Here is a 24,614-nt window from a genome sequence, read left to right on the forward strand (position 1 = left end):
GACTTTGATATTCTGGCATGATTCAAAGGTCTAGTGAGTTGTGCCTCAGATGTGCTGAACCAGGGCTGCTTCTCAATACCATGCCATAACCTCGTGAGGGGCACGTCTACGGAAGAGAACAAAAACTACGACCTTTGCACGGGCGTGACCTTGACCATGAGGGCTGGCTTTTCCCACAGGACGAAGACGCGCTGCTGCATCCAGTTGCGGCTCTCTTGCAGAAGCTCGAGATCAAAACGCCACAGCAACCGCGCCAGGATTATGCGCATCTCGGCATTGGCAAGGCTAAAGTGCAATGTCCGTTAGTTCTCGACATCTTCGCACTTGGATAGGGCTAAGAAGGTATTCAATCTTCTCTCTTAGTGGTGGAGGGCGTTGGAACTAGAGCTGTTGCCGATTAGTACTTACTTTTTGCCAAGGCAGTTCCGGGGTCCGAACGAGAAGGGCTGGAGGACGTCACGCTTGTCGTTGGCGTATCGAGGCTCGGTGCCAAGCCAGCGCTCGGGAACGAAGCTCTCGGGGTCGGTCCAGTTCTGCTCACAATGGTACGCAGACCATTGAGGCACGGAAATGCTCGTCTTTACGTAGAGGTGATGTTAGTAAGATATTCCGTGCTTAGTCTCAGGAGGGTGAACTATCTCAGCCTGAGTGCGTCACTTACGTTCTCTGGAAGGTAGAAACCGTCGACAGTCCCGCCGCCGGCAGGGGCAAGACGAGGAAATCCAGCAGGTACGGGGGGGTCTACAGCCACAGATGTGTCAGCATTTGAGCTTGTACGTACATACAGGCCGTTAACTTACACATCCTTAAGCCCTCATTAAGCACAGCTAGCAGAAACGGGAGATCGTTGACCGAGATCATATCAATCTCTTCCTCGGATGAGAACCTTTGCCGAATCTCCTGGACAAGCTTGTTATACTTGTCTCTATTCGTAAGCAGCATAAAAGTCGTGCCGCTAAGTAACGTAGCCGTCGTCTCACTCCCAGCAAGAATCAAGAATCTAGCATTGGCCGCTATTTCCTCCCGCGAGAGACCCTTCTCGTCGTTATGCCGGAGGATATAGTCTACGAAGTCCTCGCGGCCGATACTGCCGCGCTCAATACGCTCGTAGGCGGTCTGTTCGCTGAGCTGCGCGTGCTGGATGAAGCTCGGCGTTAACTTGTCCGGCCAGATCCAGGAACGGATAGCGCCTAGCGTAGGATGCCTATTCATGACCTGTCCGAATACGGTTGATGCAGCAGCTTGGAAGATCATTGCCACCCAAGGGTGGTAGCCGCCTTGCTCTAAGCAGCCAAAGGGCTTCCCAAAGGCAAGGTCGCCAATCAGATCGAAGGTAAGGTAGTTATACCAGAGCATAATATCGACGACTGGCTCCTGCGCGGCGGCCTTGTCGGCGATTTTGGAGATGAACAGGTTGACGTAGCTTATCATTAGCTCCTCCTGGCCACGAAGGGCCTTCTCGGAGAAGGCATGCGCGAGAGCGCGGCGCATCCGCCTATGCCCATTATTATCAGCAAGTAGGATATTGTCAACGCTACCGGGTGGCTTGTTGAAGAATCTCATATCCTTCTCAAAAGTCATAGCCTGTTGTGCCTTATGCCCGTATACAATCTTCCAGGTTTCGGGAGCAATCGAGGATACGTCGTTAGGGCCGAAGCGTAGCGTGGGGCCGTAGATGTCGTGGAGTGTCTTAAGCTTTGCTGGCCATTCGCCTTGGATCACGTAGTAGAGATATATCAAGTCGGTAATAGCGTAAAGCTTGGGCCCTGGGACCTTAGCAAGAGGGTGAAAGAATAGTAGATATAGCCCCCGCGCCGCCAGGAAGATTCCGGCCTGGCCGAGTCCTATTAGCTTCCCAGATAGCAAGAGCGATACGCCGGTGCGAGTTGGGCATTGGACCTTGACCTACTACGATAGGTGTAGCTACCACTACGTTGAGTAACGTCATATTCGATTCGAACTCCTAGACGGGCTGATTCATCCGGTTGCCGATGTATAGGAGGAATGTTACGACCCCGTAGTGTTGTAAATTATGTCTGGAAGTATAGACTCGATATTTGGCGCCGAGTAGCTGAACGTGCCATACTTATATACAGCTTTCAGTACAGCAGACATGTTCCGCTCTCCGCCATAGAGCCGTGACCTAATGGGGACAAGATCAGCATAGACAACAAATAGTGGCTGCCCGATGAAAGTTGCGGTACGTGTGAGTTGGTGCCCACCATGAGACTATTCGCGCAAGGAGATTGGTTGATATGCCAGCCGTTTCCATAGACCGGGATTCGCTCTGAAACTCGGCCGATGGGAGCGCGAGAATAAGGGGGGCCGGTATGTCAAGTGCCGACGCTAGTCAATGAGGGGGGGCGAGCGTCGAACTCGGAAAGCTTGTCTCGCTATTCTCAACCGATCGGCCCCAGGGTTTGAGATTCATTTGGAGCCAGAAAACATTGTGAAAAGCCCCAGAACGGCAGGCTTTTAGTATGGAAGCACACGCTCATAATTCATGAAACTGCTCGACACAACACCCAAGGCACACCTCTTCCAAGCATAGCAAGCAAGGCATCGGATAAGGAGCTCTTAAGCAGGTTCGGGATTGGGCCTCCCAGTCAGCGATTTCCGCTCGTAACCAGGTTCGGGATTGGACCTCCCCGTCACCAATCTCCTCTCTAGTGACGCAAGCTGGCCAGCTCACCGGAACTGGCGGACAAAGGAGCACAGGGTGGCATCCTGGCATTGAGCATGGATATTGGACCTCTTAAGCTCAACCGGTCTGGTGAGGAAGGGCCATAGGAGAGTTGCACGCAGCCGCCAAGGACGGTCCCGTTGCCACATAGCTTGTGCAGTTTACTCGACGACCAAGTCACACCACGAGATTTCAGCACCAGCCTCCAAGTGCGCCAGAGTCAAAGAAAGCAATCGAGTTGATGAGGGAGAGCCCACCAACGACAAGACGTGGAGATGGTTGAGTCCTTTGTTTGACTAGCAGCCTGATCCCCAGACAATAGAGTCGCAACCCGCCCCTCTACACCTTATTTCGGGGTTCTGATGATTAAAGTTCGGGGCATGTCAATGCCCCACCTCACCGCTAGTTCCGCTTCCCCATGACTTTCCGCAGCATGGCCATTCCGCGGAATCCCTTCCACGCAGGCTGCCTTCGTTTTGCGTGCATAAATCGCCATGATCTGTTACTGCCAGGCACGGACTTACAGAGTGGTCACAAAACTCACGCGAAACGCCAAATCCGGCCCTCCCCTTTGCCGCACCACCTACCCGCTTTAACTTATAGAAAATGAGGCCATTTTAGCAGCTGTAATAGTCGTATTTAGTGCATTATGCAGTATTTGGATTGCTCTGAATGCTGACGTATTTAGTATTTTGTATACCCCTATCTAAGGTGTCACAATCCAGCCTCCGGGGTGAACCGGCCTAACCGGGCTTCGGGGGTTTATTGTGACGGCCCGCAGGCTCGGCCAAGGATAAGGGCAGGTCATGCGGGAGCGGACAACGATGCCAGAGTACGGAACGTGTCCCCCAGAGCATTTTCGTCATGGCTCAGTGTCCCGCCTCAACTCTTGCAAGCAAGCAACTAGGTCGTTGCCGTCCTTTGCACACGCGAAGATGAAGCAGTCAGGTCTGAGGATCGCAAACCTGGTGGGTTGTCCAAGGCGTTCAATGTATGTTGAGACGTTGCTCCTGACACACGTTTCTTGCTTGATGGCAGCACCGTATCTCTGGAATGCATGCAGCCCAGCTGCTTGAGAATTCGGATTGAGTCCATCAGTACACAGCTTGCTCGTTGAGAGGACCACGATGGAGGTACCCGACAAGAGCTTGTGAGGAAGGGACGCGGCCTCCACGACTGCCCTTGCTTCGGCGCAAAGTCTGCCGGTCTCCTCGACCCCATCAGCGCTGACGACGAGCAAGGTAAAGATGTTGTCGTGTTGGCGCAGTAGGCTGTCAGACAAGACGAGCTTTTCGTCTGCACCATTTCCGCCGCTGCATGTCCATCGCACCCAAGTCTGCGCCAGCCGCATGCCGCCGCTCTGTGTCTTGAGACCAAAGCCGCCAATGACGGTCGAGAAGCCGTTGACCTCGAACTCCACCGACTTGGATCAAGGGGCTTGGCACGTGGTCCATGCCAGGCGCGTTTTTTAGACAGCAGGGGCCAATCATGTGCAACAAGGAATCGATTACACAATTCTTGCTGCGTTGCCTCTCTCGGCAACAGACCTCACACAATCACCGTGGCTCGCTGGCCGCACATGCCTTGAAGACGAGCGGAGGTCCACGATCGGGCAACTTCTAGCCGTGTAGCACATCGCTTGACTAGGGGTCCTGCAGGCTCGACGGTACAGCATCGCCTCCTCCAGCTGTCCCAGCCTCTTTGTTGTTCCTTATCTTGTCATCACGAGTCATCCAACCCTCAACACTAAGAGTAAGTAGGACGTAAACTTTGATCAGCGGATCAAAATTGTCCATGAGCAGGATTGCCCATGTGTTGCCATATCCAATCCAAGAGTTTTCAGCGTAAAATCCCACAGTTTTTGAAAACAACAAATAAAGCTGGTACAAAAACAGCAGACCTCTATTCAGATTGTTAGTTTAACTTCGCGTACGCTGCGTGGTAACGACTGGGTGGGGGGAATAAGGACAGGCAAGAGATTCTGGTACAAGGAAACAACTAAATTCGTAGTAATGATTACTTACGCGAACTTTGGGTGCACCCAGAAGGCATGGATCCACGCGACGGTGTGGACCACGACCGAAACCGGTTTGAGCAGATACCGCACCACTGACAGTGCGAAGCGGGGGTACTCAGCATACACCCTCGAGAACCCTGGCCAGTCCAGCACGAGCGCAAGGAAGCTGCGATAGCCCGACCTCCGCCACCGGACGAGCTGTTTGACAAAGCTGCCCGCGGCGGGTTCGACCCGCGTGAGGACCTCTGCCTCGGGCGCGCTCTGGAAGGCGAGCCGCCAGCCATGCCTCAGTAGATAGTGCGTGACGAAGCCATCGTCGCCCGTGTTGATCTTCTGGCCCATCCAAGTCTCGTGCGTCAGGGCGTGGCAGAAGTCGTCTGTCTGCACGGCTGCAGCACGGGCGAGCAGTGTCCGGCCCGCGAGACACCACACGACGCCCGCTCTCGCGTACTCTGCGGCGTTGAGGGTGACGAAGCTGTTGATGGCGCGGATCGAGGCAACCTCGGACGGCGTGATGACGTTCGCATCTCGGCGCTCAGGAGGGACAAAGGCGCTAATTGTGAAAAGATGACCGTGTCAGCAAAATGAACATTATGAGAACTACCACAATCGAATGGCTCCGCGAACGACCCACCTCTGCTTCCCTCCCGCGCCGCCAACCCTGTGGTCCTCGAAGCCGGCCAGCAAGTGTGGCAGGACCTTGTCGCTGGGCCAGTACGTGTCATCGTCGACCCAAGCTACAATCTTGCCTGTGGCTTTACGCAGCGCCACAACCATCTGCTCCCGTCTCCCCGGCCGAGGGACCGTTATAACTGAGATCGGCACGCCTGCATTGCTACTGACTCTCAATCCCGCCAAAGCCAGCAGCTCGTTGAGCCGCTGCAGATCTCGTGTCACTGTTACAATAATTACCTCACGCGGCGAGTTGGCAAGCCATGACTTGATGCACTCCACAAAGTCGTCTGGCGTGTCGATGGTGGGGACGAGGAGGCTGACGTCCTTTGTTGAGAACGCGGCTCTCCCAGACGCAAGTGCGAGAGGAGTGCACTTGGATGCATTTGTGAAGCGAAGATGATCATCATAGATGCCCAGGGTGCTAGATAGTCATCAGGGCTACTGAGTAGAGCAAGACTGCGCACTGATCGAGCAAAAGACGAGGACGTACCATCGTGCGACCAGGTACAGACAAGACCACATTTTGAATCGCTTTCTGCTGGCTTCAATTTACCTTGAAATGGACAGCAGACTTAGCAGGTCGTTCAGTAAGACCAATGTCCAATGCACAACTCTTTGTGGGCAACGCCTGTACATCGAGCAGGCAGAGCGTTGAGATTTGCTGTGGGGCAGTGCCCTCAATGTGGATGATCATCAAGGAGCTGTGTGAATCCAATACCATTGCGCTATTGACGCCTGCGGGCCAGCCTACTTACGTGAATTGTATCAAATCGTGATAAGGCCGGATCTTACTTTTGAGGGACACTGCATTGGCTGCTCCCGTCACATTTGTCCGGGCGGTATCTCCGCGTTCCTGACGGCTGAAATGACCGAGGCATGCTCGGTCCGAATCAGGACGCCACCCCAGGAACAGTGGATGCAGCCAACTCTGATACTATGAGGCCGTGACGTGGGGATCCCGAAGCTCGATGTTGATTCACGGAGCAGAAGCAGCGGAGATAGGAGCGGATCAAGCAGCTGGCCAATCAATGCTTCGGCCTGCCCCTTATGCAGTCAAGCGGCCGCTAGTCGCCGGGCTTGTATAGACTTGCGTTGCGTCACACATCCACGCACATATTCCGACCAGATGGCAGCGACAGGTGTCATTGCCACCTGCGTAGACGACCTTGCCTTGTGTCTATGATAGGGAGCCAGATTTCTAAATGTACCAATTGGCTGAGGGCTTCCGGCACCATACCGAACTTGTGGCTGGGTTCCCCTCGGGATCGAAGAGCTCGGGGTTGGGGTCGCTGACCTCCCGATCGTCTAACCAAGCCCTTGCGATTTTGATATAAGGAGGATAACGAAAAGTATCGACTACGGATGATAGCCCAGTCAGACTTCGTAGAGAACCCTCATTGGCCTGGAGGAACACGCGGTTTCGCGGCCGTAACCCGTCGCGGCCTCCCATCGTGCCGGCCGTAATACGACGGTGCCCTTGTAGCAGTGCTACTATCAGGTACTCAAGTCTTTAATGGGGCGCGAATCGAATAGCGGACCATTCAGGACTCAACGAAGCCCGGGCGACAGACTCGCGGGCTTGTATGGAGGCCTGTGACAGAATGACAAAGCAACTAGCTGACTGGTTCTCGAGTAGCTCTTGATATGACTAGAGTTTGCCCCTGCCCCCGTACCGCAGCATCATCTTCTTGGTAGCACAACATCGCGTGCCATTCTTCTCGTCCCTGCTCGGATTGCTGGTTTAAGTTGACCTACGCGTCCATAGCGTCCCCTGGCACCGCGATACAACCATCCCGGGGTCCCTGGCCACCGAGATCGCGGTCCCCAGGCCCACTTCTATATTGAGAGTTGCCGCTAGCCGCCAGATCTGCGGAACGAGCAGCCTTCTTGCCGCCATTCTGCATCAACGCCGTCTCCCCACCCCTGTCCGCCGGGACATCGGCCGCCGCCTTCTTGGAGACATCAATCGTCCTGTTCTCCACGACCCAAACCACTACTGCTGCCCCCGCGGTGGCAGCCACCGGCAGAATGTAGGCCGTTGCCACGGCGGAGTTGAGGGCCTGTTTGACGGCGGCCCTGACGGCGGGCTCCACCGCCTGCATGGTGCGAACCATTTCCTCCAGGCCCTGGCCCGCCAAGCCAAGGACCTGTTCGCTGGCTATAGGTGGGGAAGCGGCCGCAATGTCTGCCAGGCCCCCCTGTAGAGCCTGCACGAAGACGGACTGGGCGATGCTGATGCCGACCGAGCGCCCCAGCTGCTGTGAGAAGACCTCCATTACGGCGGCTACGGGTATGTCGTCGCCGGTACAGACAACTTGGACAGCCAGCAGGGAGGAGTGGACGGCCAGACCGAAGCCGGCGCCAATGGAGATCTCCGCACTCAGATACCACGCTGCCGTGCTCGTAACACGCATCTGCTGGAAGAGCACGGCCCCGACCAGATAGATAAGAGGGCCGGCACGGAGAAAAGGAAGATAGTGGCCGTACTTGGTAATGACTGTCGAGGCGAGAGCCATGCTTGTAATGTTGGACAGGGTGATGGGCAGCTGGTACACACCCGAGAGAGTCGCAGAGATATCGTGGACTGTCTGGAGGTATGTGGGAAGCAGGGTGAAATGAATCATGTTGGCGGCACCATACAGGGCTGAGAAGATGCAACAACAAGCCACGGTGCGCTGACGGGCCAGGTGTAAGGGCACGAGGCCGCTGTTCGAGCAGTCTGTATTAGTGGAATTTGATGTTGTCTATTCGGGCCTGCGCATCCCCGAGTCTGACAGCATGCTTACCTGTCCTTCTTCGCCACCTGCAGACTGACAAAAGCTACTGCCAAGAGCCCAGACCCCAGCAGGCAACCCCATACCTGGGGTGCGGCATATGATCTTGCCGCGCCTCCCCACTCGAGGGCCAAGAAGAAGAGGGCAAGGCATGAGACAAGCAGGCCTGTACCGGCAAGGTCACAGCTGCTCAATTTTGTCCACATGGGGAGATGACCCTTGGGGCTCGGCTTGGGCTCCAGGACAAAGAAGAGAGTCGTTACGGCGACAAAGCCCAGAGCTATATGGTCACAGTCCTTTGTTAGCCCCCAAAGTCTCGGCGGCTTTGGCAGAGGGCATTAGTGGCAGTAGACACACTCACGTAACTGGAGCCAGAAGCTAAACCGCCACTAACCCGAGTCTGTATGTCAGTTTGCGCACTCTAAGCTGCAGAACAGAGCAGCTGGAAAGACTCACAGTCAGGTACGAGTCTGTCAAGGCTCCCGCCATGCTTGGTCCGGCGGTGTAGGCGACCGACTGCACGATGAAGAAGAGAGATATAAGCTGCGGCCGCCTGCGTATCGGGATGTGCCCGATAATGGCAAAGGCTCCGGCCATCATTCCAGCGGCGCCGAGTCCCGAGATAGCGCGGCCAAGGATGAAGACGGCCGAGCTCGGCGCGGTGGCGCACAAGACGGTGCCCACTTCGAAGCCTGCGAGGGCCACCATGTTGAACAGCTTAGGCTCGTAGAACGTGATGAGCCGGCCGAAGGCGAGCTGGAACGGCATCTGCGCAAGCAGGAAGACGCTCGTGTACCAGCCAATATGATCGAGCGCCTGGAAATCTGACGTGATGGCGGGGAGCGCGGGACCTGGACCAGATGCTAGTCAGCATATGCATATGGAGTGCGGCCTCTTGAGGGAAAGGCTGTGCCAAGCTTTCGTTACCTAGCATGGTCGCATCCAGGGCCGTGAGCAGGCCCGCCAGACTAAGCGCGAAGGTGATGAGGCAGAGCCGAGTCATTGGCACCTCCTCACATTCGGCCTCAGGGACATCGCCATCTCTCGTGCCCGATGACCCTTCAGCGACTGCGACGACCTCATGTCTCGCCGGCGATGGCTCTTGCTTGGTGTCCGTCATGCCGTGCACGGTGGTGTCGAGTCTGCTCGCGTGGTCGTCTTTCTTGCCCGATGCCATCAGGAACCCGGATATTGCTAGGCCTAGGCCAAGGAGCACCCTTTACTTATGCAGTCTTTGTACAGCCTGGCCAAGTAAGTCCATGACTCCCGATGGGGGACCATCCCTACCGTGCCGGCGGCTGGGCTGTGCCAAGGCCCAATCGGTAGCCTGGAAAAGCCGGAGTTGCGACGCACGTATCGGAAGGGTCCTGTCTCGTTGGAAAATCCAGTGTAGAGCGGCAGACGAGCTACGCATTCGAGACGGAACGAGTACAGAGCGATCCTGACCGGAGTCATAATCATCCGACCGCTTTGAGAGACGAGAACACCTTCTCGCACTGGTACTGCAGTAGGACCATGTGCAGCCAGCCACCAGCGAGCCAATCGGCAGCCGACATAACTGATGTGACGTATAGACGTCCGCTTATAGGGCGTGGATTCTGTCCCGCGCACTTGGTCGCGAATTCCGCCCCCCTGAATCACAGGGTCCAGGTTCTCCGCTCTGCTCTCATGGGCAATGAGGCACACATTGTTCTGTACACATGGATGCCATTTTGTGCTTGGTTCCCCGAGTAACGTTGTTCCATTTTCGGCACGTATCAAGAATTTGCGCCTTGGCCGCATGAGACCTGAACAGCTCTGTCCTTGACAGAATTGTCACTGTTGAGTCTGATACGTGGAGTAAAGGCGCCGTGCTTCCGAGTCAGTACACCATGCAAGGGTACTCATGGCCCGATAGAAAATGTAGCAATATTCCAAGGTCCGGGCGTGATCGCTCGACCATCGACGGAGCTGAATCTGTCCGTGACCGGTTTACAAAGCGGGCAAACCCGTCATCAGAGTCCTTTCCTCGCGTCCGATACAGCCACACGTAACGACTTCCGGCAGGATGGAGCGCCCAGTCCCAATAGCCATTGTGGGCATGGCCTGTCGCCTGCCCGGCGGTGCCAGCAGTCCTGAGAAGCTCTGGGATCTGCTCGAGGCAGGTGGTAGCGGCCACGGTCCTGTCCCCCCTACGAGATGGAACGCCGAGGCATTTTACCACCCCAGCTCTGATGCTCGTGAGTCTCTCCCCTTTAAGAGCGGATACTTTCTACAGGAGGACATCTCCGCCTTTGATGCAAGGTTTTTTCGTGTTCCGCCCAGGGATGCGCACGGCATGGATCCGCAGCAGCGGGTGCTGCTCGAGGTTGTATACGAGGCGCTCGAGAACGCGGGAATGCGACTCGAGGACGTTAGGGGTTCTGATACGGCGGTATTCGTTGGTGAGTTTAATAGGGACTATGACAGGATGATGTCAAAGGATGTGCAGAACGCGCACAAGCTGCACATCCTAGGCAACGGAAGCGCGCTGCTCGCGAACAACATCTCCTACTACCTCGACCTGAAGGGCCCATCTTTCACGCTGGACACAGGATGTGTGAGTCTTCCTGAAGCTGGGAACCAGGATTCCCACGCTTCCATGACCCCATTCTCGATCAGATCTCGCTGACGATAAGATAACGACCGCTAGTCAGGCAGCATGGTTGCTATACACCAGGCATGCCAGAGCATCCGATGCGGTGAGACCAGTATGGCAATCGCAGGCGCCTGTCAGCTCATGATACATCCTGATCAGAGCATATATATGAGCCAGATCACGTAAGTCTTCTCTTGATGAACATTGTGCTACTAGGTGTTAGTTTCTGCTGACTTGCTCTCCTTAGCGGAATGGTAAACCCAAATGGGAAAAGCTATGTCTGGGACGAAAGGGGAAGTGGATATGGCCGTGGCGAAGGATGCGGCATCGTCGTCTTGAAGCGCCTCGACTATGCCAGGCGTGACAATGACACGATCCACGCAGTCATAGCGAATACTGGCATCAACCAGGACGGCAGAACGGCCGGAATCACCCTACCGAGCAGCGAGGCCCAGATAGCTCTTGCAAAGTCGGTGTACGCTGCTGCTGGCCTCGACCCAGCTGAAACTCTCTACATTGAGGCACATGGCACTGTGAGTGAAGCCCTGTACATCTGTGTTGGACTTCTCGAACAATTGTTAATGTGACGCATTTGCCAGGGGACTAAAGCAGGTAGGCTTGTCGACCGTCCTGCACAAGCTCGTGGCATGCTTGGGCAGAGGACCATCTGACAGTGAAATAATAATAGGTGACCGGGAGGAAATCAGCTCCATCCACGAAGTCTTCTGCAAGGGCACCAGGAGGGAGCACAATGTCCGTGTGGGTTCCGTCAAGGCAAACATTGGACACCTTGGATGCGCAAGCGGTGTCTCGGCACTGATCAAAGCGGTCATGGTCTTGAAGAACAGCCACGTCCCTGCGAACATCAACCTCGACGTCGTCAAATCCTCCATTGCTAAGTTCATGGGCGGTTCGCTGGAGGTCGGTACCCAACTGCCACAAACAGCATCTCATCCCCAAGAGGTTGTGCTAATGCAAGTGTACCTGTGAACAGCTCCCGACATCGGGGGTTGCATTGACAGCGCCATCCTACCAGGGGCCGCGCAGGGTTTCCGTCAATGGCTTCGGCTACGGGGGAACCAATGCCCACGTTATCCTGACGACGGCGGACGCTGCAGATTTTGACACGCTGAACAGATTTCCGTTGGTCCAGAATGGTCTGAATGTACACGCGAACGGCCTTGATCACAGCAAGGGTCATGACAGCTTGGATGCTAACACTGAGCCTGATAATGTACTCGAGCAGACCGATGGCATCACTCACCACGCAGCAGTGGCTGCTATAGGAGCTCTAGAATACCCAGCGACAGCGGTGCAGCTCTTTGTGCTATCTGCTGCCTCAGAAGTGTCACTTGGCGACATGGCTACAAGGCTCGCAGACTGGCTATCCAGGAGGCCCTTGCACAGAGCCAAACTTCGCGACCTAGCATACACACTCAACGTTCGCAGATCGAGGTATCAATGGCGCAGTGCCATCCTAGCAGCTGATGCCGAATCGCTCATCGAACAACTCGCACAGATCAAGCCCGTCCAGGCCCCGGCAGTCCAGCCAACCGTGACCTACGTCTTCACAGGCCAAGGCGCACAATGGCACGCCATGGGACGCGAGCTGCTGCAACTATCTGGGCGGTTTCAAACGTCGATCACGCAGTCAGCGCAACTACTCCTCGACTGGGGATGTGCCTGGAACCTGGTCGACGAGCTGCTCAAGGACGAGGAGGAATCACACCTGAACGAGAGCGAACTCTCACAGCCTGCCACGACGGCGATCCAAATCGCCCTCGTCGACCTCTTCGACAGTCTGTCGGTACGAGCCCAGCGTGTGTGCGGGCACAGCTCTGGTGAGATCGCTGCCGCATACGCCGCGGGAGCTCTGACGCACCACGCTGGGTTGAGAATGTGAGTAATGGTTTCCATAAAAGCTGAGCCAGAACGGATTGGAGGACGGCAGTGGACTGACATAAGCTCTTTTTCTGCAGATCCTACGAACGGGGGATCGTCTCAAAGATGGCCAGGGATACAAATACGTGCAAAGGTTCGATGCTGTCCGTCGGTCTCGGCGAGAACGAGGTCCGCCCATATGTCAAGCTGGCTGGGGAGGGCAAGCTAGTGACTGCCTGCATCAACAGCCCCGAGAGCACAACGGTGTCAGGAGACGAGGCAGCCATTGACGCCCTGGCCCGTGTGCTCACAGAGAAGGGCATCTTCAATCGAAAGCTCAAGGTCGACACGGCGTACCACTCGCCACATATGCTCGCCGTCGCTGACAGATATCTGAAGTCGCTCGAAGGCGTTGTTGAGCATGGTCTGGTGCGGGAGGGTACAGCCTTTTTCTCGTCTGTGAGCGGCGAGCGCAAGATGGATGGCTTTGGCGCTGCGTACTGGGTCCAGAATCTGGTCTCACCAGTGCAGTTCCAGAAAGCCGTGGCCATGGCCGCCGCAGACATTATCCAGTCTGCCACTGGTGAGGGACGATCTCGTGCCAACGTGTTCATCGAGGTGGGACCCCATGCAGCGCTCAAGGGTCCGGCCCGACAAATTCTCAACGACATGCCAGGCTCTAGGTTCAAGCATGTGTATGTGTCACCTTTGGTACGGAAGCAGGACGCTCTCCAATCAACACTGGAAATGTTGGCCAAGCTCTTTGAGGCGGGGAGCAGCACATTGGACATGGCTGCGGTGGGCCGTCTGTGGCCATACCCATCATCCTCGCCAGGCCAGCCTCGTGTCCTCACGGACCTCCCGCCTTATGCGTGGGACCACACGTCTACATATTGGCACGAGGCGCGCCTGAGCCGGGAGCACCGGTTTCGCAAGTTCCCACACCACGACCTGCTCGGTGTCCTCGATGTCGGTGCCGACTCTGGCATGCCCCGGTGGCGGCACTATATCGACTGCGAGTCGCTGCCCTGGATCCGCGACCACGTTGTGGATGGCTTCATCCTGTATCCCGGCATGGGCTACGTCTGCATGGCTGTCGAGGCGCTCAAGCAGGTCTTCGAGCTGCGTGGCATACCTGGCTTCGTTAGCGAGTTCCTGCTGCGCGACCTCAAATTCATAAAGCCGCTAGTCGTAGGCCGAACGGATGGCGATGAGCAACAGCAGCCAGTCGAGGTACAGCTCACGCTAAGCCCCGAGGAGACGGGCGCCCCTGGCGAGGCCAACAAGGGCCTCGTGCCTTGGCAGGTAGTCCGCATCTCTTCGTTCGACCCGGCTACCGCGCTCTGGATAGAGCACTGCACCGGACGAATCAGCGCGCGGATGCAGCGAGCCGGCACGGACTTTGAGGTCGACTTTGCCAGCACCGCATCGGCAGAGGTCGAGATGCTCGACCAGATCCGGTCCCGAATCACCGATGCCTGCGATCCAGCCGATTTCTACAAGGCGCTGGCATTGTCCGGCAACTTCTTTGGCCCGACCTTCAGCTCCATGATAGAGCTTGTCCTGGGCGACCACGAGGCATCGAGCGAGGTCGTGATCCCTGACATTGCCAGAGTCATGCCGGCCCAGTTCCAGCGCCCTCACCTGATACACCCGGCAGCCCTCGACGCCCTCACCCACTCGGCGTGCGCCCTTTACCAGCGCCACTGCGGGAACCAGCCCTTTGTCGCGGCGGCCATTGACGAAATGACCATCTCAGCCAGCGTCAGCAGCGAACCGGGCACGCGGCTGTCCGTCGCCGCGCAGATCACCAGCAAGACTGCCCGGACAGCCTCTGGCGTGACCCGCGTATACCAGCAAGACGAGAGTGGCACCGCGAAGCCCGTCGTCAAGCTCGCGGGCTGGCGCATGCACGCCGTCGGCGAGGCCAAGCTCCAGGGTCAGCCTGGAGACGGACACGAGGCACCCTTCTCGCGGAGCATGACGTACCGGATGCAGTGGGCGCCCGATGTCGACCTGATGACCCGGGACGAGTTCGACAGCTACCTCGCGCAGCGGGGCCTCTTTAGTCTGGGTTATTCTCCAGCTTACAGCCAGGCAGAGACGCTGTTCCTCAACGAGTCGGCCGCCTACATTTACCTTGAACGTGCCGTCTCCCAAATGGCAGACGAGGGGCTCGCGGTCGATAGCACGCTGCCGCACCTGCCTAAGTTGTGGACATGGATGCGCGCCCTGATGCAGCCCGAGAACAGGCACATGATCCCTCTGATCCCGGAAGTGGACATGCCGTCGCTACCGCTCGACGAGCCCGAGCAGCGCCGGAGCAGGCACGCCTGGATTCTGCGCCAGAGCGCCCAGACGGGCCCGACGGGCTCCCTCATCGAGCGGATCGGGTCGCAGATGCCCGGGATATTGACGGGTCGAGTCTCGTCGCTGACGCTTATGTTCCGCGACGACGATCTGCTCGATCGCTTCTACGCTGGCAGCCTAATGGCGTCCAGCAACATGCAGATGGCTGCGTACGTGCGGCTCCTCGCACTCAAAAACCCGGCCATGCGGATCCTCGAGATCGGCGCCGGGACGGGTGGCGCGACGCTCCCACTCCTGCAGGCACTCGGTGGCGGCAACGACGACGATGACGACGGACAGATCAAGGATAGCCAGACCGGATTTCTGTTCGAGCGGTACTGCTACACGGACGTGTCGGTGGGGTTCTTCGAGAAGGCTCGCGACAAGTTCCGGCGGTGGGCGCACAAGATGGACTTCCGGCCGCTCGACATCACGAGGGACCCGCTCGGCCAGGGCGAGTTTGGCGAGGGCCAGTTCGATCTCGTCGTCGCGGCCAATGTCCTCCATGCAACCCCGCGGCTTGACGAGACGGTGGCACACTGCCGCAAGCTGCTCAAGCCCGGCGGCCGCATGATCCTGCTCGAGATCACCCGGCTCACGCTCGGCATGAATGCGACGTTCGGCACGCTGCCCGGCTGGTGGATAAGCGAGGACGGGCGGGAGAACACGCCCACCGTGTCCGTGCCGTCCTGGGATCAAGTGGTCAAGAACAATGGGTTTGCGGGCGTGGCCATTGCGGCCCCCAATATCCAGGATGCCACGGCAGTCGTCACGACTATGGTGTGCAGGGCTGTCGGGCCTGCTGTCACCACTGAGCCACAGCAGCGAGTCATCTCCATACTCGTGGGGAGCAAAACTGAAGGCACCACCCAGGTCGCCGGCGCAATCAGCCAGGCTCTCAGGGCAGAGGGGGCTCAGGTCGAGGTGGCAAACCTTGGCAGCGCCTCCATCGATGAAGGAGCTTCGTATCTGCTGCTTGACCACGTCGAGCAGCCGCTGCTCAAGGAGCCCAGCCCATCGACCTTCGACGCAATCCGTCGTCTTGTCACCACCGCCAAGAGTGTGGTTTGGGTAACATACCAGGAGAGCATCAAATCAATCAACGCAGCCGAGATGAAGGGCATGGTCAACGGCTTCACCCGCGTGATCCGCAATGAGAACTCGTCCATCAAGATCGTGACGGTGGACGTTCGGGGATTGCTGAGTCGCAGCTATGACGCGCGTAGGCTTTTCTCGGTAGCCCACAAATTGGCCCAGATCACACAGAAAAGCTTCTGGCCAAGCGCAGAATTCCTCGAGAGCGACGAGCTTGAGTTCGCCATCGGCCGCGCAGACGAGCACTGTGCCGACAATGCCGTCCTGGTCCCTCGCCTGCGGGTGGACGACAAGTTCAACGCCTGGGCAGCGAGCAGGCGGGCAGACGCGGGCAACTGCACCACCAAGCACCGCTTCCACGACTCAGGTCGGCCCATGCTCCTGGAGCCCGAGGTGCCCGGATTGCTCAACACGCTGCGCTTTGTAGACGACACAAACACTATGGCAAAGCCCCTCGCGCCTCACCAGATCCAGATCCGGCCGCACGCCAGCGGCCTCAACTTCAAGGACATCTTCGTAGCCATGGGCCAGGCACCGCCGGGCACCGTCATGGCTGGCGAGCACGCCGGCGTTGTCACCGAGGTCGGCTCCGACATGATTGGCCGATACGCGGTCGGCGACAGGGTGAGCGGATTTGGCGCAGAGCTGATGGCCAACTGCCCCCGCCTCGATGGGCTCGGGGCGCACAAACTGCCTGACCGTTTGGGGTTCGTTGAGGGTGCTGCCTCGACATTGATCTTCGCCACAGCGTGGTACGGCCTGGTGACTATGGGCAGGCTGCAGAAGGGCGAATCTGTTCTTATCCGGTATGTAGCATGTGACACTCCCGCTGCGCTGACATTGAGCTTGAACTTCTTTTCGAGGGATCCCTACTAACGTCTCATTACAATAGTACGTTCTGATTCATGACATGTGACCCGTCACCCATACTATCTTGCTCCAGCTGTGCTTTTCTACCGTATTATGCCTCTAGACATGATCCCCTGAAGCGAGTTTTCCTGGATGGCATCATTTGTACACTAACAAATGAAGCAGACTCGGGCTCCGGCGGTGTCGGCCAAGCAGCAATCCAAATAGCTCAGTACCTTGGCGCCGAAATATTCACCACGGTGGGAAAGGCTTCCAAGCGGCAATTGGTCATGGAAACCTACGGTATTCCCGCAAGCCATGTCTTGTCGTCCGGCTCGGACAATTTCAAGCACCGCATCCTGCACCAAACCGGTGGCAGGGGTGTCGACGTGGTCCTCAACTCCCTTGCAGGCGAGCAGCTGCGGGCCAGCGTCGAGTGCCTCGGGGCCTTCGGCAGGTTCATCGAGATAGGCAAAGCCGACATATACAAGAAGAATCACCTCGGAATGGCTTCCTTTGATAGGGGCATCATATTTGCCGCTGTAGATATGATGTTGATACTTCACAAACGCCCGCGTGTCGTGGGCAACGCTCTCAAGCAGGTATTCGCGCTCTTTGAGAGCGGCCACCTCCGAGCCGTGGCCCCCGTCACTACTCTTCCCATGAGCAGGGTAGAAGAGGCGTTTCGGATGATGGCCAACCGCGACCACGTGGGCAAGATCGTTCTGGTTGCCGACGAAGACGAGCAGGTCAAGGCTACCGTCGGCCCTCCGCCAGCCCTGAGACTGAACAGCAAGGGGACATACGTTGTTATAGGTGGGCTTGGCGATCTTGGCCGGCGAGCGTGCTTGCTTCTCGCACGCAACGGAGCTGGCTGTGTCGTTACCATGTCGAGGAGCCTGCCAGACGAGGCCACACTTGCAGAGTTCAAAGCCGAGATGGCGGCTGCAGGAAACAGTTGCCACCTCCAGTCAGTCCGTTGTGATGTCAGTGATGCTGGCAATGTCAGGGCTCTTGCGGAGAGGCTCAAGACTGATCTTTGGCCTGTTCGTGGTGTTATCCACTCTGGCCTGGCCCTTGCGGTAAGCAACTAAATGCACTTATCCGACAAGACATTGCAGCCGGCAGGCGACATGCTGACTCTTCGCAAGGACCGCCCCATCGAGCTCATGACGCACGACGAGTACATGATGGCCGTGCGGCCCAAGGTCCACGGCACGCTTAACTTGCACGACGCGTTTGCCTCTGACATGCTTGACTTTATGATCCTCCTCTCGTCGTCGACCGGCATCATCGGCAACAAGGGGCAGAGCAACTACGCGGCAGGCAACACATTCCAGGACGCCTTTGCAGACGCCCAGAACGCCAATGCTGGGTCTAGGACCCGCTACGTCTCGCTCGACATTGGCGCCGTGGCTGGCTCTCGCCACATCGCAAGCCTGCCGCAGAAAGGCGCCGAGCTGCAGAAGCTCAACATCCTCTTCATGACTTTTAGCGAGGTGATGCTGCTGCTCGAGTACGCCATGAGCCCGCTCGCGGTGTGCGATGACTTCTCACACAGCATCGCGGGCATTTCCAAGGACACGATCAAGACGATGCAGGGCGTTTCTTCATCGGCACGCGTCGTGAGTCCCATCTTCAAGCTGCTGCCAGAGGCAGACGCGAGTAAAGATGGCCAGGACGGTGCAGCCCACCGAGATCAGAAAAAGGCACAGCAGGATCCGGGCAAGCTGGTCGCGCGCGCCAAGACACTTGAGGCAGCATCTGAGATCATCGCGGCAGCCACGGCAGCCAGGTTTTCCGCCTTTCTCGATGTCGAGGTACCTGTCGACGTGCCAATTGTGCAGCTGGCCCTCGACTCGCTCGTGTTGATCGAGCTAAAGAACTGGCTCTCCAGGACCTTCCAGGCTCCTGTGCAGGCTTCCGAAATTGCGGGGGCACTGAGCATCAACGCACTGGCGAGTCTCTTGGCTGGACGATCCAAGTTTATCAGTGACAAGACACGAGCATCAACTGCTCCCAAGGCGGCCATCGTGGCAGACACGGACCTGGACACAGCCGGACCGAGCCTGAATGGACACGATCACAAGGTGAAGGGCACGAATGGCATCCAGAGTGGCATTCCTGACGCCAACAGCACCAAAAAGGTCCAAACGAGCCACAGCTTCAGCTGCTGCAGACACTCTGCGCATGTCTCCAAGCAGCCCCTGCCTGATCTCGACGACGTGCTCGACTACGTCCTCTCCAATAACGCCCACTTGCTCGACGGCCCAACCCGCCTCAAACTAGAGCAGGGCGTTGAGCAGCTCCGCCAGCCCGGCGGCCATGCCCGCAGCATCCATGCCCAGTTCCGCGATTCTCATGACGACCCGGCCGTGGACAACTGGTCGGCAGATCTGGTCGCGAACGCACTGTATCTGCAGCGCCGGGAGCCCATGGCGCCCTACTCGAGCTTCGTCGGCGGCCACGCGGACAGCGTTGGCGACGACGACCGGCAGCACTCCCAAGCCGAACGCGCCGCGCTCCTCACGCGGGCGCTAGTCGAGTTCCGAGCCCAGATCATCAACCACGATGTTAAGCCCCAGTGGTTTTTTGGCAAACCGACGTGCAACTCGTCGCTGCGGTGGCTGTTTGATGCCGTCCGGGAGCCTGGCCGCGAGGTCGACCAAATGCGCCTGTATGACGGGCCCGACTTCGCCTCGAGGCACGTTGCGGTGCTCAGCAAGGGCCGTGTATTCAAGGTCTCGGTCGAGGACAAGCATGGCCAGTCCGTCCCACAGGCCAGGCTTAGAGCCACGTACGAGGCCATTCTTCAGGCCACGCGGGACGGGGCAGACGTCTGGACGGGCATTCTGACCGTGGATGGACGCAGCGAGTGGGCAAAGACACGCGCGGGGAGCATTGCCAATAGTCCAGCCAACGCCGAGTATCTCTCGACCATTGAGTCAGCCTGCTTTGTGCTGTGCCTCGACGACGGCGCCCCCGAGTCCGATGCAGAGCAGGTCCGCCAGGCGTGGTTCGGCAACGGCTTCAACCGGTGGAGCGACAAAACGACGCAGCTTGTTGTCGCGGCCAACGGCAAGTCGACGGTGATCCTCGAGCACGCAATGCTCGACGGCATGACGGCGTGGCGCTTTTCCGAATGGATCCAGAAGGCTATTAACGAAGGCTCTGCCGAAGCTCAGAAGCTGACGCAAGACGCGAATGATAGTGATGAGGTTGCTCGCCCTATCGACCTGCACGAGGTCGCCTTCAAGTCTACAGAAGAGATCGACACCCAGATGCTCGTCCTACGCGAGCGATACCTCGCCGTGACGTCCCGCGCCGACTACGCCAACTACATGCTCGACACATTCGGCACGCAGGATCTGATGGCGTGGAACATGCCCGTTAAGTCCATCCTCGACACAGTCGTCCAGCTCGCCGCGCGTCTCTACTACGGACGCAGTGTGCAGGTATGGGAAAGCGTGTCTATGGCTGGGTACCACCGCGGCCGCAGCGACATGCTCCAAGCCACGACCGCCTCTGCCGTCGACTTCTGCACGCTCGCGCTGCAAAATACTTCGTCTCTGGCCGACAAGAAGGCCGCTCTTCTAAGTCTGGGCCGCGACTTTACCGCCAACATGCAGCGCTGCCTCGCTGGGCGGTCACACCTGCGATTTCTCGAGCTTCTCAACAACGCATGGCCAAAGGACGAGCCCAAGGCCGCGCTCTTCGAACCCGGGCTGCTGTGGCAGAGGCCCTGCATTATCATGCACCACGTCCCCAGCGGCGTGGCGTGCGCCAACATGACACACGGTGTGCAGCCGCCAGACTGCTTCTTTGTCAGCGTCAGTCCTCGAGATTATAGGTAAGCAGATATCTCTCCAGGTTTTCTTGCTATTCTTCTAATTTCTTTTATGCTCGAAACTTGAGCTAATTCTACATTTTCATAACTAGTATCTACGTCGCTATCGATGGAACAACGGGTAATACGAAACTATTCACCCGTCGTCTTGAGGAGGCGGCACAGATCATCAAGAATATTATTATAAAAGGGTAGATAGAGGTTTTATTAAGCTGCCTTATTATCATTTTCGCCCCGTAGATTGAGTCTACTACTTCTAGATGTTGTGTACTTATACCCATGTAGTTATGTATTACTGTAGAACCCCGATCACAGCTGCCACTACATACCCGTCCGTTTTCTTTTCCTTGTAGTTTTAAACTTTATATGCTACTCTATAATTTGTAGTATGCGAACTTGTACTCGTAGTCACGGCTCACTAGTGGCCCAGTCAAGTGGTCCAGTAAAGTGTAAAGTGGTTCCAAGGTTGCTACGCAAAGTTGCTTGCTGACTAAAAGAACCCCAGGGCACGCTTTGAAGGAAGCCGACCGACCGCTATCGTGAGGCACAGAATGGGGCCAACCCCCTCTCTGCACAAAAGGTCGCCGCCGGCCACGGGGGATGCAACCGATTCAACCCTGCACGCAGGCAATGACTCATTCAAGTTAATGACCAAGCAATACATGATGGGGGAAGCATACCCTGCTGCCGGACAGCAAACCTGGCTGCACCTAGCAAAGAATTTCACAACCACGTGAAGTGGGCAACGAACGAAATGGATGAAATGCACAAGCATGACCTAGTCGCCGACGGCGGGGGCAACACCGACGACGACAACAACAACGATGACTACTATCATCACTCTTTGCCTGGGCTGTTCGATGAAAGCCTGCATGTCGATGATGCCGCCAGATACTTTCGCAAGCGCCAGCTAGATGCAAGAGAGCGTAAGCCGCGCAGGTTGCTGTCCTTCCTCGACCTTCCGCCCGAGATTCGCAACCAAATCTACGAGCATTTGCTGTACAGAGCACAAGGGCTCAAGCTCGTGCCCCTAGCGGACGCGTCTCACCTGCAGAAGCAGAAGCAGAAGCAGAAGCAGAAGCAGCAGCAGCAGCAACAGCAAGACGAGCCAACGGCAACAACGATAACCCCAGCGGCCAGAAGCAGCAAGGACGATAACAACACCGACGATGATGACGATGACGATGATGATGCCCACGGCGGCGGCGGCCAGCAGCTCCCCTTGGAACAGCACATGCAGCAGCAGGCGCAGCGGCGACAGGCCCGCGCCGTGGAGCCCTGGTTCGGAAGCAGGCACAAGGCCGCCAGGAAGCAGCACCCTGATCTTCGGGGCCGGCCCGCGATGCAGCTCGTCTGCACGTGCAGGCATGTTTTTCGCGAGTTCGCGCCCCTGGTGTACTCGCGCAGGATGGTCTGTCTGGATGCCGGTGCCGATATCAGTCTGTCGCGTCTCGACGGACTGCTGCGAACGCGGAAGGGGGGAAGAGGAAGAGGAGAAGGAGGAGGAGGAGCAGGAAGCAGCGGCATGGCGACCGAGCTAGCCTCGCCCCTAGAGTTCATCACCAGCATGGACATCCATATTCTCACACCGGCCAGGCCGCGCGAGCACGGACGCTGGTTGGGCGCGCTGAAAAGCATGGCCGACAAGTCACCCCAGCTGCGGCGGCTCAAGTTCACGTTCAGGCACGACCACTACCGCCGGCAGTGCAGTCTCGGCGTATTTCATGACGACCAGTATTTCCAGAAGTCCAGCAGAGGCTCGGAGGCCCTGGTGCGCTGGGGCCGTCACGGCGGCCACCCGACCCCGTTCTGCTGTGTTGAGCTCGCGAGAGATGCCGCGCTCGCCAAGGCGGTCGTGGGGTTCCGCGGGCTCGACAGGCTGGTCATCCAGGCGTGCTATTCGAGGATATGGCCCGAGGTGCTGGACGAACGGGTCGACCCGGCGCTTGACTTGTTCCATGTTACTTTCTTTCATACGATTCCGGACGACGAGGGGCATTTTAATTCTGCAAAGGTGCTGAAGGTGGATTATCGGAGGCGCGGGACCGAGGTGAATACACATGGTGCAATATCAGAGCAAGACTTGGTGACTCCGGGCAACGCGGGTACGCCGACATCGTTTGGGTGTCGACTCGGGCCTGTGCAACGTTACGCGCACTCCATAGGATTCTATGTGTGATAGCTTGGGGCTTTTACATGTGCATATTTAGTTCACGGGCATAGGCATAACGTCCGTAACACCGACCAAAGTGGACAATTGTGCTCTGGGCTCACCGAATGGTCATCCGCCAAGGCAGTACAACTTCATAGCTGATTGTATGTCAAGTTGACGAAGTGGTTACAGCCAGCAAGAAGAAAACTCCAAAAGCCCCCTCAGTCATCCTAGATCAACTTCTTGGAGATATCAACAATGATGCAGTTTCTGAGCCTTGGTTGGTGCTACAGGTTCAGCATTGCTGCGATGACGCCTGCAATTCTTGTTCTGATACACTTGCCGCACTGGGCTGATCACTGGTTCTCGCCGCCGGGAGGGGCGGCCTCTCGCGTCTTTCTTTTCTCCGTTAGCTCCAGTAGATCGGCATCTTCCTTCTTGTTCTGGAGCAACCTTTCCGCCGCCTTGCACATCTGCTCCTCGGCCGGGCACAGACTCCCGGTGGTCTGAATTGCATCGGTCTCGACAGCCGGGGTGCGTCGTTTGAGTGTCTTGCGGCGCTTGTTCTCGGCGTACAGCTCCCCGGCCACGTCGTTGAAGTCACACAGCGCGTCCTTGAAGCTCAAGAGCACGCGCGAGCACTCGGACAGATAGTTCACGAAGTGCGCCACGGTGAAGAACTCCCGCTGGCCATGGTCCACACGGTCGATGCACGACACGGTGAATTCCTCGTGGAGCCGATGGATGTGGGCGAGAGGTTGCACGGGGAGTTCACGCCTGGTATTCTCCGTGGCGACCATGATGGTGTCAAGCTCATCGTCGGTCATGTCGGTATATTTTCCGTTCTTGTATTGCTCGCTGGGAGGAGCCTGGGTGTGTTCGCAAGAACCTGCGCCTTGCGTCAGCGGCGGCGGCGAAGGCCAGGTCGTCACTGGCGCTGTGTGCGACATCTCGAACATCTTGGCGTTGATACACAGCGCACTGACGAGCTCCACCACAAGTCGCTGCATTTTGTATGCAACACTGCCCGGCAGGACGGGCTCGGGGCATGGCAGGGCAATCATGCTGGCCAGCTCAACGTAGAGCTCTCGGGCGGTATTGGGAAACGGGGCTGCGTCAGCCCGCCGGTGGTGCTTGAGGGGGGTGGGAAGTCTGGCAGACATACTGGATGTCTGCGCGAGGTTATATGGTTTGTCTTTGGTTTGGTAGTTCGGAGTAGCTCTGTTGTCCACTTCAAGTTGTTCGCTATTTTGTGAGCTACATGCGATGGGATTGATGAATGCGATTCTGATTATATCTCAACTACGAATGAAGAGGCTACTCGACCATTTATATACGAGGACGGCAACAATGAATGTTCACTTTTCGACCATGAGAGATCTAGGAATAGAAATAGATGCCCTGTTTCATTCCACTACGTTTCGTGAGACAGCCTCAGCCGGAGTATCGATTCGCTGAAGACATCCATTTCTGCAGGATTGCATTGCCGGCACAACAACAAAGTTCGATGCCGTGCTTGGTGGCAGGCCAGTCTCCGTGGTTAGCGGGAAGTCATGGTCAACAATCCAGTGGATGAAACGGTGATGATGATAATGAAAACTTTCAAGAGGACTCCGGTGTGATTCAATCACTAAAGCTCACACGCAAACACAAACAAGTAGCTGCGTCCGTGTAC

The 24,614-nt window shown here is 57.2% G+C and overlaps 6 protein-coding genes across 6 annotated transcripts; 2 read left to right on the plus strand and 4 right to left on the minus strand.

The window, feature by feature from the left end:
• Positions 1-30: 30 nt before the first annotated feature.
• B0I36DRAFT_286777 (cytochrome P450) lies at positions 31-2,014 on the minus strand. Its single transcript, XM_046151613.1, has 5 exons — positions 1,910-2,014; positions 801-1,833; positions 662-741; positions 409-578; positions 31-285 (listed from the first exon to the last, which is right to left on the minus strand). The coding sequence occupies exons 1-5, from the start codon at positions 1,946-1,948 to the stop codon at positions 126-128; spliced, it is 1,482 nt and encodes a 493-aa protein (XP_046013501.1). The 5' UTR covers positions 1,949-2,014; the 3' UTR covers positions 31-125.
• Positions 2,015-4,703: 2,689 nt separating this feature from the next.
• B0I36DRAFT_361447 (nucleotide-diphospho-sugar transferase) lies at positions 4,704-5,897 on the minus strand (the record flags this gene model as incomplete). Its single annotated transcript, XM_046158478.1, has 3 exons — positions 4,704-5,253; positions 5,335-5,796; positions 5,866-5,897. 3 exons carry the CDS (start codon positions 5,895-5,897, stop codon positions 4,704-4,706), a joined length of 1,044 nt encoding a protein of 347 aa, XP_046013502.1.
• Positions 5,898-7,126: 1,229 nt separating this feature from the next.
• On the minus strand, positions 7,127-9,326 carry B0I36DRAFT_347853 (major facilitator superfamily domain-containing protein; the record flags this gene model as incomplete). Its single annotated transcript, XM_046156619.1, has 5 exons — positions 7,127-8,081; positions 8,162-8,429; positions 8,511-8,538; positions 8,606-9,012; positions 9,077-9,326. The coding sequence occupies 5 exons, from the start codon at positions 9,324-9,326 to the stop codon at positions 7,127-7,129; spliced, it is 1,908 nt and encodes a 635-aa protein (XP_046013503.1).
• Positions 9,327-10,196: 870 nt separating this feature from the next.
• B0I36DRAFT_286783 (uncharacterized protein) lies at positions 10,197-21,085 on the plus strand (the record flags this gene model as incomplete). Its single annotated transcript, XM_046151614.1, has 10 exons — positions 10,197-10,727; positions 10,821-10,948; positions 11,014-11,313; positions 11,441-11,687; positions 11,761-12,665; positions 12,746-14,680; positions 15,134-16,908; positions 17,127-18,022; positions 18,092-20,790; positions 20,880-21,085. 10 exons carry the CDS (start codon positions 10,197-10,199, stop codon positions 20,980-20,982), a joined length of 9,519 nt encoding a protein of 3,172 aa, XP_046013504.1. The 3' UTR covers positions 20,983-21,085.
• A 945-nt stretch (positions 21,086-22,030) lies between these two features.
• B0I36DRAFT_319826 (uncharacterized protein) lies at positions 22,031-23,157 on the plus strand. Its single transcript, XM_046153465.1, has one exon. It carries the CDS (start codon positions 22,130-22,132, stop codon positions 22,964-22,966), a length of 837 nt encoding a protein of 278 aa, XP_046013505.1. The 5' UTR covers positions 22,031-22,129; the 3' UTR covers positions 22,967-23,157.
• Positions 23,158-23,295: 138 nt separating this feature from the next.
• B0I36DRAFT_347855 (uncharacterized protein) lies at positions 23,296-24,102 on the minus strand (the record flags this gene model as incomplete). Its single annotated transcript, XM_046156620.1, has 1 exon — positions 23,296-24,102. The coding sequence occupies one exon, from the start codon at positions 24,100-24,102 to the stop codon at positions 23,296-23,298; it is 807 nt and encodes a 268-aa protein (XP_046013506.1).
• Between the last annotated feature and the right edge of the window lie 512 nt (positions 24,103-24,614).

The sequence above is a fragment of the Microdochium trichocladiopsis genome, assembly GCF_020744255.1.
Source record: "Microdochium trichocladiopsis strain MPI-CAGE-CH-0230 chromosome Unknown B0I36scaffold_4, whole genome shotgun sequence".
Lineage (NCBI taxonomy): Eukaryota > Fungi > Ascomycota > Sordariomycetes > Xylariales > Microdochiaceae > Microdochium > Microdochium trichocladiopsis.

Excerpts from the sequence above, each read along its gene's own strand:
- B0I36DRAFT_286777 (XM_046151613.1), bottom strand. The coding sequence starts at position 1,948 with ATGACGTTACTCAACGTAGTGGTAGCTACACCTATCGTA. Across the intron at positions 1,834-1,909 it reads TGGTAGCTACACCTATCGTA|GCCGGAATCTTCCTGGCGGC; the intron begins GTAGGTCAAGGT and ends GGACTCGGCCAG. Across the intron at positions 742-800 it reads TAATGAGGGCTTAAGGATGT|ACCCCCCCGTACCTGCTGGA; the intron begins GTAAGTTAACGG and ends CTGTGGCTGTAG.
- B0I36DRAFT_319826 (XM_046153465.1), top strand. The coding sequence starts at position 22,130 with ATGCAGCTCGTCTGCACGTGCAGGCATGTTTTTCGCGAGTTCGCGCCC.